This window comes from Oncorhynchus mykiss, chromosome 4 (genome assembly GCF_057628025.1).
Source record: "Oncorhynchus mykiss isolate SJ-2025 chromosome 4, ASM5762802v1, whole genome shotgun sequence".
Classification (NCBI taxonomy): Eukaryota; Metazoa; Chordata; class Actinopteri; order Salmoniformes; family Salmonidae; genus Oncorhynchus; species Oncorhynchus mykiss.
This window is the reverse complement of record NC_143025.1, coordinates 27,430,398-27,447,401: the sequence shown is the minus strand read 5'-3', so window position 1 is coordinate 27,447,401 and position 17,004 is coordinate 27,430,398. Positions and strand designations below refer to the sequence as shown.

Here is a 17,004-nt window from a genome sequence, read left to right as displayed (position 1 = left end):
GTCTTGACCTGATTGCAGTTCGGCATCATAACCAGTTTCAGTGGGCAAATGCTCACCTTCTATGGCCACTGGCATGCTGGAAGTGTACTCTTCACAGATGAATCCCGCTTACAACTGTACTGGGCAGATGGCATTGTGTGGGCGAGCGGTATGGACATGCATATGCTATGGGCAACGAACACAATTGCATTTAATCGATTACAATTTGAATGCACAGAGATACCGTGACGAGCTAGCTAGCCACTTAATATAACTTGTTTTCTCAATGTATGTTAATGTTATGAATACAACTCTCATCTGCTGTTGATGTCAGGATACGATTTAAGAGCATTAGTTAGCTCCTAAAGTGGTTATTAGCTTTGACTGCATGCTGACAGTGAATACAGAGACATTCAGTGGCTAGCTACACGACAAACATAATTTACCAGTTAGTTTCCCATGAAGCAATTGTCATGACAGTCCACTACAACATTAACAAGGGGTAGTCTGTGTTTATTTTCATTGTGTATTAGAAACAGATTTTGAGATCATTGTGAGGGGATTTTACCAGTGGTTGAATGGGGAGTTGGGCTTTTTGGGAAAATGCTGCAACAGTAACAAAAGGACCGGGGCTTAGCGGAGTAACAGCAAGGAGCAACAAGGAGTAACAGCATAGCCTATGTTTCTACCATGAAAAAGACCAAAGCCAGTGGGAGTACCGTTGAGGACAGTGGTGTCTCTCTATCACAGGTGAAGAATCTTTTAAATGAACAAAAATTGTTCTACAAGCAGTTGTTACAACAACAAGAAAATAGTTTCAAGTGTTGTATCCAAATACTGGTGGAGTCAACTAATAAAATAATGGACGACCTGACCAGAGAGGTCCAGGACCTGAAGAACATTTTGCAGTTGTCCCATGGTCAGCTCGATGAGTTTAAACAGGAGAAGTCATTGAGAGAGGACATCAGTTCTGTATGTGAATCCATGATAATGATGGAGAAATCTTATTATTTAGAGGAACAATCAGGGTGGAACAAGATAGCTGTGGACGGAATTGCAGAATCTCCACGAGACATGGACGGAGTCTGAGGACAAAGTGAGGGAAATTGTCTCGGAGAAACTGAAGATGGAGCATGCCCACAGGACTGGAAAACCCACCACCGACCCAGGTGACAGGCCCGATAGTGGTCATGTTCCTGAGGTTCAAGGACAAGGTATTTGTTCTAGAAAGAGCCAAGAATTTGAGAGGATCTCCTCAACGAGGACTATCCAGAAGCTGTGCACCACAAGAGAAAATAACTTATTCCTGCCATGAAAGCTGCTAGAGCACGTGGGGATGTTGCTTCCATCCGCTATGACCAATTCATTGTCCTCCCACCCTCCCAAAAGCCTGGAAGGGATGAGAGAGTCAAGCCTATGGGTTCATAGCTTCAACCCCCGCAGCGCACACACACCAACTGATTAATCGACTGCTGATTTTTGTTCTTTCTCTTGCTTTGTTATTTTCCATATTATGTCTATCTCTAAGGAGCTACCCTGGAAAGGGCTGAAAATAACCCATATTAATATATGTAGCCTTAGAAATAAGGTTCATTAAATCAATAACTTGCTAACATCAGATAACATTCATATATTAGTAATTTCTGAGACTCACTTAGATAATTCCTTTGATACAGCAGTAGCAATACAAGGATATAACATCTATATGTTAGAGACAGTAATGCTTATGGGGGAGGTGTTGCTATATACAGTGCATTTGGAAAGTATTCACTTTTTACACATTTTGTAACATTACAGCCTTATTCTAAAATTGATCATTGTTTTCCCACTAATTTAATCAACATACAATACCCCATAATGACAAAGCAAAAAATTGTTTTTTAGAAATTGTATTAAAAATAAAAATTGTCTATCACATTTACATAAGTATTCAGACCCTTTACTCAGTACTTTGTTGATGCACCATTGGCAGTGATTACAGCCTCTAGTCTTGGGTATTATGCTACAAGCTTGGCACACCTGTATTTGGGGAGTTTCGCCCATTCTTCTCTGCAGATCCTCCTTAAGCTCTGTCAGGTTGGATAGGAGCGTCGCTGCACAGCTATTTTAAGATCTCTCCAGAGATGTTCGATGTGGTTCAAGTCCACTGGCTGGGCCACTCAAGGTGATTTTATTTTACTTACAGTGGGGCAAAAAAGTATTTAGTCAGCCACCAATTGTGCAAGTTCTCCCACTTAAAAATGTTCATCATAGGTACACTTCAACTATGACAGACAAAATGAGGGGGGAAAAAATCCAGAAAATGACATTGTAGGATTTTTAATGAATTTATTTGCAAATTATGGTGGAAAATAAGTATTTGGTCACCTACAAACAAGCAAGATTTCTGGCTCTCACAGACCTGTAACTTCTTCTTTAAGAGGCTCCTCTGTCCTCCACTCGTTAACTGTATTAATGGCACCTGTTTGAACTTGTTATCAGTATAAAAGACACCTGTCCACAACCTCAAACAGTCACACTCCAAACTCCACTATGGCCAAGACCAAAGAGCTGTCAAAGGACACCAGAAACTAAATTGTAGACCTGCACCAGGCTGGGAAGACTGAATCTGCAATAGGTAAGCAGCTTGGTTTGAAGAAATCAACTGTGGGAGCAATTATTAGGAAATGGAAGACATACAATACCACTGATAATCTCCCTCGATCTAGGGCTCCATGCAAGATCTCACCCCGTGGGGTCAAAATGATCATAAGAACGGTGAGCAAAAATCCCAGAACCACACGAGGGGACCTAGTGAATGACCTACAGAGAGCTGGGACCAAAGTAACAAAGCCTACCATCAGTAACAGGGACTCAAATCCTGCAGTGCCAGACGTGTCCCCCTGCTTAAGCCAGTACATGTCCAGGCCCGTCTGAAGTTTGCTAGAGAGCATTTGGATGATCCAGAAGAAGATTGGGAGAATGTCAGATGAAACCAAAATATAACTTTTTGGTAAAAACTCAACTCGTCGTGTTTGGAGGACAAAGAATGCTGAGTTGCATCCAAAGAACACCATACCTACTGTGAAGCATGGGGGTGGAAACATCATGCTTTGGGGCTGTTTTTCTGCAAAGGGACCAGGACGACTGATCCGTGTAAAGGAAAGAATGAATGGGGCCATGTATCGTGAGAATTTGAGTGAAAACCTCCTTCCATCAACAAGGGCAATGAAGATGAAACGTGGCTGGGTCTTTCAGCATGACAATGATCCCAAACACACCGCCCGGGCAACGAAGGAGTGGCTTCGTAAAAAGCATTTCAAGGTCCTGGAGTGGCCTAGCCAGGCTCCAGATCTCAACTCCATAGAAAATCTTTGGAGGGAGTTGAAAGTCCGTGTTGCCCAGCAACAGCCCCAAAACATCACTGCTCTAGAAGAGCTCTGCATGGAGGAATGGGCCAAAATACCAGCAACAGTGTGTGAAAACCTTGTGAGGACTTACAGAAAACGTTTGACCTCTGTCATTGCCAACAAAGTATTGAGATAAACTTTTGTTATTGACCAAATACTTATTTTCCACCATAATTTGCAAATAAATTCATTAAAAATCCTACAATGTGATTGTCAGATTTTTTTACTGGGGCATTGGGATATTTTTTAGACCAGAGGAAAGAGTGCCTCCTACTGGCCCTCCAACACCACTTCTAGCAGCATCTGGTCTCCCATCCAGGAACTGACCAGGACCAACCCTGCTTAGCTCCAAAAGCAAGCCAGCAGTGGTATGCAGGGTGGTATGCTGCTGTCATTCAGAGACTTGTCCCGATGCCACTCCTGCGTTGTCTTGGTTGTGTGCTTAGGGTTATTGTCCTGTTGGAAGGTGAACCTTTGCTCTGGAGCAGGTTTTCAAGGATCTCTCCGTACTTTGCTCCGTTCATCTTTCCCTTGATCCTAACTAGTCTCTCAGTCCCTGCCGCTGAAAAATATCCCCACAGCATGATTCTGCCACCACCGTGCTTCACCGTACAGATGGTGCCAGCGTAGGGATGGTGCCAGGTTTCCTCCAGATGTGACGCTTGGCAGATTCAGATTTTCATCAGACCAGAGAATCTAGTTTCTCATGATCTGAGAGTCCTTTAGGTGCGTTTTGGCAAACTCCAAGCGGGCTGTCATTTCTTTTACTGAGGAGTGGTGTCCGTCTGGCCACTCTACCATAAAGGCCTGATTGGTGGAGTGCTGCAGAGATGGTTGTCCTTTTGTAATGTTATCCCATCTCCACAGAGGAACTCTAGAGCCAAAGTGACCATCGGTTTCTTGGTCACCTCCCTGACCAAGGCCCTTCTCCTCCGATTGCTCAGTTTGGCTAGGCGGCCAGCTCTAGGAAGAGTCTTGGTGGTTTTGATGGAGGCCTCTGTGTCCTTGGGAACTTTCAATGCCGATTCTCTCATCTCCAAGGAGGAGCTCTGTCAGAGTGACCATCGGGCTCTTGGTCACCTCCCTGACCAAGGCCCTTCTCCCGATGTGATTAATAAGGAGCATCCAGACGCTGCACTTGATGAATTTTTATGAAATTGCTTCTTCCAGTTATTGATAAACATGCACCTTTTTAAGAAACTGACTGTCAGAAGTGTTAAGGCTCCATGGTTTAAAGAGGAATTGGAAAACTATAGTTGAAAGAGTTTGGGCAAAAGGAGTAGCTAATAAGCCTGGCTGCACACCTGACTTACTGGAAATTGAGAAATATGTGACTAAACTCAACAAGAAGAAAAAACTTTTATAAAGCCAAGATCAATTAAGTATAAAGAATGGTGGCAAGATCTTTGATGTGCTTTAAATGAAATTATGGGCAGAAAGACAAATTCAACTTTCATCAAATCAGATGTCTTATCACAAAACCATTTGATGTTGCCAATTATTTTAATGAGTACTTCATTGGCAAAGTGGGCAAACTTAGGCAGGAAATGCTAACAATGAACAGTGAGCATCCTATTCTTGCATAAAAAAAGTGAATGATGAAAGAAAGCATTGTAAGTTGGAATTTTGTGAAGTTAGTGTGGGAGAGGTGGGAAAATTATCTATCAATAATAACAAACCTCTTGGCATTGACAACTTAGATGGAAAGATACTGAGGATGGTAGCTGACTATAGCCACTCCTATCTGTCATTTTTAATCTGAGTTGAGAGGAAGGTGTATCTCCTCAGCCCTGGAGGGAAGCCAAAGTCATTCCACTACCCAAGAGGGATAAAGCGTTCTTTACTGGATCTAACAGCAGACCTATCAGCTTGCTGCAAGCTTTTAGCAAACTGTCGTACAAAATGGTATTTGACCAAATACAATGCTATTTCTCTGTTAACAAATTGACAACAGACTTTCAGCATACTTATAGAGGACACTCAAAGTGCACAGCACTGATACAAATTTACTGATGATTGGTTGAAAGAAATTGATTAAAATAAGATTGTGGGACCTAGATTTGATTTAGATTTCTGTGCAGCCTTTGAATTTGACCATAACCTGTTGAGAACTTTTATTTAATGGCTTTTCAACCTCTACCATATCGTGGATTCAGAGCTATCTATCTAATAGAACTCAAAAGGTTTTCTTTAATGAGAACTTCTCTAATGTCAAACATGTAAGGTGTGGTGTACCGCAGAACAGCTCTCTAGGGCCTCTACTCTTCAAATTTGTATTTAAAAAAAAATATTTTACCCCATTTTCTCCCCAATTTCTTGGTATCAGAACTCAACCCAACCAAATACAACCCAACCAAATACAACCCAACCAAGCCGTACTACCTCTTGACACAATGCCCACTTAACCCGTAAGCTAGCCGCACCAATGTGTCAGCGGAAACACTGTGCACCTAGCGACCTTGTCAGCATGCACGGCGCCCGGCCCGACCTAGATATTTTGTGTGTATGTATTGATAAGTAGGCTGTGTGCTGTTTTTACATTCATGAAGTTCTGACCTTGAGCTGTTCTTGTCTTTTAATGTTCTGTATTATGTCATGTTTTGTGTGTACCCCAGGAAGAGTAGCAGCTGCTTTAGCAACAGCTAGTGGGGATCCTAATAAAATACCAAAAAGGGTCAATTGCTGTTTGCAGGGTGTAAAAAAAATCTATAATAATAATAATTTTAAGACTGTAATGTTCACCATCTCTATCCCACTTCACTCTTTCTACCCCCTCTCTCTCTTTTCGCTGTATCTGTCTGTCTCTTGCTCTGTGTGTGTGTGTCTCTCTCTCTCTCTCTCTCTCTCTCTCTCTCTCTCTCTCTCTCCCCCTCCCTCCCTCTGCAGCAGCTTCTCCACATTGTGCATCAGAAGGCTACCCAGGGCGTGGTGGACGCCACCCTCAAGTTCACACTGAGCGCGCTCTGGAACCTCACTGACGAATCACCAACCACCTGCCGCCATTTTATAGAGAACCAGGGACTGGACCTGTTCATCAAAGTACTGGAGGTAGTACACACACACACTCGTGATGCACAGGTTGACTCATAACCCACAGTCCCTGTAGTTATATCCGCGGGCGGGTTAAGGGTCATTAAATATTGTGTGGAAGAAGGGTGGCTGGGTGGGTTGAATAAAGGGAAAACAACAATACCTTAAAGAATCCATAAATGTATCATTCTTGTGCAATTTACATCTATAGGCTATAGCCTAAAATAATAAAATAAAAAACTTGTCTGGCATTAGTGCGTAAGGCTAAACTTGAGGGCCTAACTGTACGCACACCAAATAGCCTACACGCCAATCACCAAATGCTTTTGGGAACGGGTAGAAAAAGTTCATTAACATCGATCCACAGGGGCAAAGAGGACAATGTCGGAGTGTAATTCAATAAGAGAAAAGCTGTTATGTGTGATTGTGAGGCACTATACAAATTCAACAGTCACAAGATGTGGACTTCAAATAGGCCTATGGCACGTCAAGGTAAATGTAACCTACTGTTCAGATGGGTTAAATGGAAACTGAAATCTGGACACTGACTGTAGGTCCATAACTTATCTTATTAACTCCTGCAGAATTAAGCATTTCTTGCAGTAAAATTATACACTAAATGGAGGCAACATTTTTACTCGGGAACAGGAGTGGAGAAATATGATTTCTTTCTTTCTTTCAGCATCTTAAGAGAATGCGCATGTGCAGTTAGCACCTCTACAGGTATATCTATCTTCATCAGCGTCATAACAGCTGATTTAGTATTTCAACCACTAAAATATGCATCCAAGCCGAACTGAAATGTTATCAGAAACATGTTGAGTCGTTTTTCACAGCTTTCTATTTCCTTACTACTGGTCAAACTGAGGTAATTTGGCGGCAGGTAGCCTAGTGGTTAGCACGTTGGACTAGTAACCGAAAGGTTGCAAGATTGAATCCCCGAGTTGACAAGGTAAAACATCTGTCCTTCTGCCCCTGAACAAGGCAGTTAAACCACTGTTCGTTCCTAGGCTGTCATTGTAAATAAGAATTTGTTCTTAACTGACTTGCCTAGTTAAATAAAGGTTAAATCATTTTTTTTATTAAAAACAAATTTGCACAGAGAATCTCTGAAATTATAAGCAGTCATCTCAACATCTCAATGCATTTTCTATATTGGCGGGATTGTCACTATCACACATTGCGTCAGTGTCTACCCGTCATTCAGTGCAGGTGAGGCTTTTGAGCCCCACATTTAAAAAAATAAACATGGTCTCTTTTTTGCTTTCTTGAGTAAGGCAGCTCCAAAATGCAGGTGTTTCAGCCAGCTCAGTGCTTTCTGTGGTGGTGGGGCAGCCAGCAGAAAATATGGAGCTTAGGGGTTGGTGTTCTCTAGTTGGGCCATGATTAGCTCAGTGTTCTGTCACTCATGGGGACACTACGTCACCACAAACTCTACAGGGAGAGCTTGAAATTCAAGCCCTTTGGGTGCTGCCATATATTTACATTAGAAGTACCCATCCAACAAGGCTCAAGGTCATTGCCCACAAATAAAATGACATCAAATCACGTTATATCTACCGTAAGTTTGATTGGACTGATCATGTCAACATTATGCTTTCAAAATATTAGCTAGCAGTCATCATCATGAATCAAGTCAATCTACTTGCAAATCCTTTTTAATTTTTGTCATGATAAGTTATAGATAAAAAGTATTGGTCATTGGACATAAACATCACACAACAAGTTGGAAATCGCAAATTCAACAGTGAGTCGTTTGGAAGGAATCAGTGGCTAACTGCAAGCATTGCAAAGCAATCACTAACCTGCTAACCTGCTATTCAGTTCAGTGGGTGTGTGGTTCCAAGTCTGGGTTTCAGGGTCTCCAGGTTCCAAACTTAAAATGATAAACATTCAACATTGACCATGCTGTCAATCCAGCATGATTTCTGCCGTGCTCAAAACACCTGTTAACTCGGAACTAGGAAATCTAACTTCAGTGAGTTCAAGACAACTGCGTACTTGGGGAAAAAACTAGCTCTGACTGGCAAAATACGTTTTGAACGGTCATCCAACTCGGAATTGTAAGTCGGGAACTCGGGCCTCTTTCTAGCGCTACGACCTGAAGATCACTGAAGTCATCATAATTCAACCTTGTTTTTTTCAGAGTTCCCAGTTGTCTTGAAAGCACCATAAATCCAGAGAATGTCAGACTTTGATGACAAAGTTTGGTGACAAAATTTGCCCACGAAGGACCACTGCGCCACCTTCCTGTTCAAGTGAGCACAGCACAACAAGGTCACAAATGTCTTGTATGCTGCTGCATAAATGATGTAATATGCCAGGGAGATAGTATTACTTCCTTAGTTACAGTATACATAAGTGTATGTTGTGTAGTAAGATGTTAGTAGCCCATGTGCCTCACCCTAATAATTTGGTCTATTTTCCCCTCTTAATTTCGCCTACTGTTCTGACTTGGTGGTGCACATGTAGCCTATAACCTGTTTTTAGAGAAATGTAATCATGGAATATTGTGAGAGCTTTCATTGTCTGCTTATATGCCCCCTTTATTTATCATACGGTTCTGACTTGGTATACAGGGAGAATACTGTAAGAACGGGCCAAGTTCTGAATTCTGTTGCTCTACATTTCAAAAGATCTGAAGAAGTAGTTATATTGACTATGTCCGTCCTAGCTCGCTTATTAATGTGTTAATTGAAATTACGGATTGCCTCTTATCTGCTTGTCGTCCTGTTATGCCATAGTTTGTACATCTCAATTGTCAGTAGAACCACATTTGTTTTAAGCAAGTCAGCCATATCAGCTATGTTTTTTTTAAACAAATGAGGCTGAATGAACTGTTTCGCTGCAAGACAAGGCTCCTCTGATAGCCTGGTGTAGCAGTGGTACGGTGTTGGGACAGCTTTAGGCCCTAACAGTTTGTGGGCACAGTTTGTCAGCGTTATAGTGCAATTAATGTATTGTTTAGTGTTGTGTTGTGTATTGGCTTTGCTGGCATGCATCCCAACTATTTTTTTCCCTTCCCCACTTTACATGCTAAATTCGCCACTGCATTGAGTATACAAAACATTAAGAACACCTTCCTAATATTTATTTTTAATTTACCTTTTATTTCACCAGGTAGGCCAGTTGAGAACAAGTTCTCATTTATAACTGCGACCTGGCCAAGATAAAGCAAAGCAGTGCGTCAAAACAACAACACAGTTACACAAAAAAACGTACAGTCAATAACACAATATAAAAATACTGGGGTACAAAAGAGCAAGAGGATATGTAACAATATGGGGATGAGGTAGTTGGGTGTGCTATTTACAGATTGGTGGTGTACAGGTATAGTGATTGGTAAGCTGCTCTGACAGCTGATGCTTAAAGTTAGAGAGGGAGATATAAGACTCCAGCTTCAGTGATTTTTGCAATTCGTTCCAGTCATTGGCAGCAGAGAACTGGGAAAAAAAGGCGGAAATATACCTGCTGGAGCTCGGGCTACGGGTAGGTGTTGCTATGGTGACCAGTGAGCTGAGATAAAGCGGGGCTTTACCTAGCATAGACTTATAGATGACCTGGAGTCAGTGATTTGGCGACGAATATGTAGCGAGGGCCAGCCAACGGGAGCATACAGGTCGCAGAGGTGGGTAGTATATGGGGCTTTGGTGACAAAACAGATGGCACTGTGATAGACTACATCCAGTTTGCCGAGTGGAGTGTTGGAGGCTATTTTGTAAATGACATCGCTGAAGTCAAGGATCGGTAGGATAGTCAGTTTTACGAGGGTACGTTTGGCAGCATGAGTGAAGGCTTTGTTGCGAAGTAGGAAGCCGATTCTATATTTAATTTTGAATTGGAGATGCTTATGCTTAATGTGAGTCTGGAAGGAGAGTTTACAGTCTGACCAGACACCTAGATATTTGTAGTTGTCCACATATTCTAAGTCAGAACCGTCCGTAGTAGTGATGCTAGTCGGGCAGGAGGGTGCAGGCAGCAATTGGTTGAAGAGCATGCACTTAGTTTTACTTGCATTTATAAGCAGTTGGAGGCCTCAGAAGGGGTGTTGTATGGCATTGAAGCTCGTTAGAAGGTTTGTTTGCACGGTGTCCAAAGAAGGGCCGGATGTATACAGAATGGTGTCGTCTGCATAGAGGTGGATCAGAGAATCACCAGCAGCAAGAGCGACATCATTGATATATACAGAGAAAAGAGTCGTCCCGAGAATTGAACACTGTGGCACCCCCATAGAGACTGCCAGAGGTCCGGACAACAGGCCCTCCGATTTGACACACTGAACTCTATCTGAGAAGTAGTTGGTGAACCAGGCGAGGCAGTCATTTGAGAAGCCAAGGCTATTGAGTCTGCCGATTTAATAACGCGGTGATTGACAGAGTCAAAAGCCTTGGCCAGGTCGATGAAGAAGGCTGCACAGTACTGTCTTGAGTTGCACCCCCCCCCCCCCCCCCCCTTTTCCCTCAAACAGCCTCAATTCGTCGGGGCATGTGCTCTACAAGGTGTCGAAAGCCCATGTTGACTCAAATGCTTCCCACAGTAGTGTCAAGTTGGCTGGATGTCCTTTGGGTGGTGGACCATTCTTGATACACATGGGAAACTGTTGAGTGAAAAACCCAGCAGTGTTGCAGTTCTACCATACCCCATTCAAAGGCACCTAAATCTTTTGTCTTGCCCATTCACCCCTGAATGGCACACATACACAATTATTTAACCTGTCCCTTCTCCTTCATCGACACTGATTGAAGTGGATTTAACAAGTGACATCAATAAGGAATCATACCTTTTACCTGGATTCACCTGGTCAGTCTATGTCATGGAACGAGCAGGTGTCCTTAATGTTTTGTATGCTCAGTGTAATGGTCGGGCGATTGCGGGTGGGGAAGAACACACACTAACACACACACTCACAGACCCTAGAGCTGTTTATCGAAGTGCTAGTTACGCTCTCTCTGTCACCCTAAAGTGTAAGCTGACTCACTCATTCCTCTTTCTTTTCTTCTTTCTTTCTCTCTGCAGTCATTCCCCTCTGAGTCTTCCATCCAACAGAAGGTGTTGGGGCTGCTGGTGAGTCATAGTGAACCCTGAATGAATGTGTGTATTTATTCTAGTGGGTATCCAACCCTGGTAGCCCTAGGTGGACATCCAACCCTGGTAGCCCTAGGTGGCCAGAGTGCATAGGGGGGTGTTTCTGGACAGGGTCTTAATGAATTCAGCTGAAGCTATACTGACAATACCGTTGTTTTAGTGTTTGAATCATCCTGTTTGAAGTGATGTAGAACAGTGGAGGAGCTGACTTTGTGGCTCTGCCTCTCCTTAGAATAACATAGCGGAGGTTGGGGAGCTGCATGTGGAGCTGATGGTTCAGGGCTTCCTGGATCACATCTGCTCCCTGCTCCACAGCCCTGAGGTGGAGGTGTCCTACTTCGCTGCTGGGATACTGGCCCACCTCACCTCCAGAGGAGAGGCTGCTTGGACACTCAGTATCACACTGAGGTCTGACCTGCTAGAACAACTGGTGTGTGGTGTGGGGGGGGGGGGGGGGGGGGGGGGCGCGCCTGTGTGCGCGTCTGTGTGCGTGTGTTCACGTATGTATGTTGTCAAAGTGAGTTGTAATGTTATCCCACCACCTTCATGTGTTCATAAATGTGGCTCATGTTCTGTGTCTCTCTCTCTCTCCTCTAGCACTCTACCATCCTGAAGTGGCCGACACCAGCGTGTGAGATGGTGGCCTACAGGTGAGACCCCAGAACACACCTTTACAACCCCATACACTCGCAAAAGGAGAGGAATACACTGTAAAGTATTGAGATGCAGCCTGAGTGTTAATGATCTCCTCTCTCCTCCACCTCTCATCCCTCTTTCCCTGTAGGTCCTTTAACCCTTTCTTCCCCCTGTTGGAGTGTTTCCACACCCCAGGAGTTCAGCTGTGGGCGGCCTGGGCCATGCAGCATGTCTGCAGCAAGAACGGTGAGACACATACACATCCCCCTATCTTCCTGTCTCCAGTGTAGAATGGTGAGACACACACGTACCACTATCTGCCTGTCTCCAGTGTAGAACGGTGAGACACACACATCCCCCTATCTGCCTGTCTCCAGTGTAGAATGGTGAGACACACACGTACCACTATCTGCCTGTCTCCAGTGTAGAACGGTGAGACATATACACATCCCCCTATCTGCCTGTCTCCAGTGTAGAACGGTGAGACACATACACATCCCCCTATCTGCCTGTCTCCAGTGTAGAACGGTGAGACACACACACATCCCCCTATCTGCCTGTCTCCAGTGTAGAACGGTGAGACACACGTACCACTATCGTAAAGTTTCTATAATTGATGTGAGTGTAATCTCTCTGAACTCCTTCAGCCCCTCGGTACTGCAGTATGCTGCTGGACGAGGGAGGTCTGCATCAGTTGGAGAAGGTCCAGACACACCCTGACACCCACGCAGACGTCATGCGATTGGCCGAGAGCATTCTGGAGAGCCTGCAGCGCCACCAAGCTCGCACCAGGCAGACCACACAGACACACACACACACCCGCTGCCCGCTACAACCCCACACACACAAAGGTGAGACACACAATTATTTGAAGTGTGTTATTTCAGAACATGTTAAAAGTCATGTTAAAAATGTTCTGTTTTCCTCCTCCAGAGGGTGACAAGCCCTGATCAGAACCTATCCCACTGCTACCTTCAGGACAAGAGGCCATTGAAAGTGTGTGCGTGTGCGTGAGTGCGTTCATTAGACAGGGGTGAGGACGGACACCTTGTCACCCCCCATCCTGTCTGAAGGTGGTGCTATAAAGTGAATGAGAGGACAGAAACTATGCATTTCTTTGCACACACACCTTGCTATGTTTTCTAGAGTTTGGTAAGCAAAAGTAGTACTATGTGGCTACTTATGCGTGCTACTGATAAGCAAATTAATATTATGGAAAACAAAATGCTAAGAAAATAGTTGTTGGTTAAAAACACTAAGGTCGATGTCTATGCCCCCACGTAAATCTATTTATAATGAAATAATCACCATAGAAATCTGTTCATTTAAACTAGAGACGTTTTTTTGCATTTGATGCATCTCAATCCACCACATCCACCTACAGTACCAGTCAAAAGTTTGGACACACCTACTCATTCAAGGGTTTTTATTTATTTTTACTATTTTCTACATTGTAGAATGATAGTGAAGACATCAAACTATTAAATAACACATATGGAATCATGTAGTAACCAAAAAAGTGTTAAATAAATCCAAATATATTTGATATTCTTGCCTTAATGACAGCTTTGCGCACACTTTCTCTCAACCAGCTTCACCTGGAATGCTTTTCCAACAGTATTGAAGGAGTTCCCACATCTGCTGAGCACTTGTTGGCTGCTTTTCCTTCGCTCTGCAGTCCAACTTATCCCAAACCATCTCGATTGGGTTGAGGTCGGGTGATTGTGGAGACCAGGTCATCTGATGCAGCAATCCATCACTCTACTTCTTGGTCTAATAGCCCTTACACAGCCTGGAGGTGTGTCCTGTTGAAAACAAATGATAGTCTCACAAAGTGCGAACTAGATGGGATGGTGTATCGCTGCAGAATGCTGTGTTAGCCATGCTGGTTAAGTGTGCCTTGAGTTCTAAATAAATCAGTGTCCCCTGCAAAGCACCATCACACCACCTCCTCCATGCTTCACGGTGGGAACCACACATCCAGAGATCATCCCTTCACCTACTCTGCGTCTCACAAAGACACAGTGGTTGGAACCCAAAATCTCAAATTTGGACTCATCTGACCAAAGGACAGATTTCCACTGGTCTAATGTCCATTAAGTGTATTTCTTGACCCAAGCAAGTCTCAACTTCTTATTGGTGTCCGTTAGTAGTGGTTTCTTTATAGCCATGAAGGCCTGATTCACGCAGTCTCCTCTGAACAATTGATGTTGAGATGTGTCTGTTACTTGAACTCTGTGAAGCATTTATTCTGGCTGCAATTTCTGAGGCTGGTAACTCTAATGAACGTATCCTCTGCAGTGGAGTTAACTCTGGGTCTTCCATTCCTGTGGTGGTCCTCATGAGAGCTAGATTCATCATAGTAATGGTATGGTTTTTGTGACTGCACTTGAAGAAACGTTAAACGTTCTTGAAAATGTCCAGTATGACTGACGATCATGTCTTAAAGTAATGATGGACTGTTGTTTCTCTCTGCTTATTTGAACTGTTCTTAACAAAATATGGACTTGGTCTTTTATCAAATAGGGCTATCTTCTTTATACCACCCCTACCTTGTCACACTGATTGGCTCAAACGCATTAAGAAGGAAAGAAATTCCACAAATGAACTTAACAAAGGCACACCTGTTAATTGAAATGCATTCCAGGTGATTCCAGGTGACCTCATGAAGCTGGTTGAGAGAATGCCAAGATTGTGCAAAGCTCTCATCAAGGCAAAGGGTGGCTACCTTGAAGAATCTCAAATATATAAAATATATTGATTTGTTTAACACACTTTTTTGGTTACTACATGATTCCATCTGTGTTATTTCATAGTTTTGATGTCTTCACTATTATTCTACAATGTAGAAAATAGTACAAATTAAGAAATATCCTTGAATGAGTAGGTGTGTCCAATCTTTTGACTGGTACTGTATGTAACACTAACGCATTTGCGGTGAAAGGTGACTGAGTGAGAGCAGTATTTGTCAGACTGTGAGACATCCTAAAAATCGATCTTCTGACAAATTGGTCTGTAGCGTCCGACCCGGTTTGGCCTACAAAACTATTATGACACCTCTATGGAAAGATGAGACCTTCACGAACACCAGGGTGTTCTCTGTTTTGCGCTTCGACCCCTGCAAGCGTCTTGGGACTCGTCAGAAGTCAGTACAGCCGATCTGCCAACTTCTGTTTGTAGCGTCCGAACAGTTTGGGCTACACATTAATATGACCCATCTGTGTAAAAGTGAGACTCTCACAAACATGTTTGCAGCATCACAAGACAAGTCTGAAGGTCCCTTGGTACCAGTTGAAAAGAATTATGGAAATATATATGGAGTCTGTTTGGTGACAAAAATAAGGGGTTAAATACTTGGGGGGGTTGAGAGTCCAGCTCCTCTTATTGGCTGATTAAGTAATATATGTGCATGACAATGTGATTTCCCAGCATGCTTGAGTTTGTCTGAATTATTATGTTTAGATTTTTCCAGAGGCTTAGGTTTATTATTTGGACACCAGTGAGTTTGTAGCAGGACATTGACGTGGAGGTCCATAGTGTACACATCTTTTCAGTCTGGTAGTTAATTGATTAATGTAAATGTATGAATTATTTGATGGATCAATTAAAAAACCACGGTCCCAGGTCTGAATCAGTCCCTGATTAGAGGGTTAGGTGATGAAAATCAGCAGTACTGTGGACCTCTAGAATTTGAGTTCTTCTGAATTATGTTAATAGAAATTGTTGGGAAAGTAAATATGGTTTCCCCTGTGGACACAAATGGCAAATATGTTGGTCAATATTTAGAATCCGACTTTGTACAGTATGAAAGCAATTTTTTTCTTGAGAGTCCTGTATATTTCTGTATGTGGATCCGTGTATGGGTATAGGTGAGTGTGTGTTTGCTGGTTGTGTCTTTGTACTAGTGTCAGTACATTCAGGAGCATGTATGAGGCTGAGTGTGAGGATTCTATTTTGTACATACCTGGATTGGGGGAGATTAAAACTACAATCGTTATAAGGAAATGTGTAAAGTGTTGCACGGAAACAATAATACACGTATTTGGTTTATTTCCAAATGAGGTACTTAATGGAACAAAGGAGTCAACTGAGGGGGGAATTCTGAAGCAGAGTAGCTCAATCCCAAATCGACCCATAGCCCCTACCCTTTAGGCACTTAATTTAGATGTGTAAGAAAAATGTCAGGTTCCCCACCTTGCTCTCTGAATTTTCACCATATTGCTCAACCCCACAGTCCTTTCAGATGTACACAAGAAGTGCATGAGGCTTCAGTCAATTTGGAATTGTATCTTGATTGCGCTCTCCCATCAGGGCCTTGTTCAGTAGGTACAACGTTATGGAATGTTCTGAATCAGAAATGCACTGTGTAACAGACATGCCTCTGACTTGAAGAGTAACGGAATCATGTCTGCTTTATTCATGGCAATTCTATCCGCAACGTTCTGAGCGTGATCCTGGTTGTGATAATGCTATAGGCTACTGCCTTCATTCTTTATGCAACTGAGGCTGACATTACATTTCATGGCTGCTGGCAAATCACAACATGCTCAATTTCAATCAGCCTACACATTGTATGTGCTTGCTACTGCTGCATGGGTCATTCTATGGCATCAAAGGCAATGTACAGAACTGATTTGAACTAAAGTCAGCATCCTAATTTACATATTGACAGAATATGAAATGTGAGTTTGCATCCTCACTGTGATTGAAGCTGTGGGAAAGTTTAGTCTTGTCTGTACATTCCCCTAATGTGACAGTCAGTTTCTTCTTTCAGTATGGGTATTTCATGAAGCTGGGGGCAGAGTGGATCTAAGGGAAAGCATTTGCATATGTTGCTGCTGAGGGTCATGTTTTCATGTTTCTGAAATAAAGAATGTACACCCCC

The 17,004-nt window shown here is 43.0% G+C and overlaps 1 protein-coding gene across 4 annotated transcripts in view; it reads left to right on the top strand.

The window, feature by feature from the left end:
- LOC110521609 (protein zyg-11 homolog) overlaps positions 1-17,004 on the top strand; it is a 27,909-nt gene extending 10,905 nt beyond the window's left edge. For 2 of the 4 annotated variants that reach the window (XM_021599284.3, XM_021599286.3), the window contains 7 exons: positions 6,255-6,416; positions 11,415-11,462; positions 11,716-11,913; positions 12,081-12,133; positions 12,268-12,365; positions 12,767-12,970; positions 13,053-17,004. In XM_021599284.3, coding sequence (XP_021454959.3) covers positions 6,255-6,416; positions 11,415-11,462; positions 11,716-11,913; positions 12,081-12,133; positions 12,268-12,365; positions 12,767-12,970; positions 13,053-13,069 — 780 coding nt within the window. In that variant the 3' untranslated portion in view covers positions 13,070-17,004. The remainder of the gene's footprint in view (positions 1-6,254; positions 6,417-11,414; positions 11,463-11,715; positions 11,914-12,080; positions 12,134-12,267; positions 12,366-12,766; positions 12,971-13,052) is intronic. The other 2 variants (XM_090231661.1, XM_021599285.3) reach the window with 1 other exon arrangement.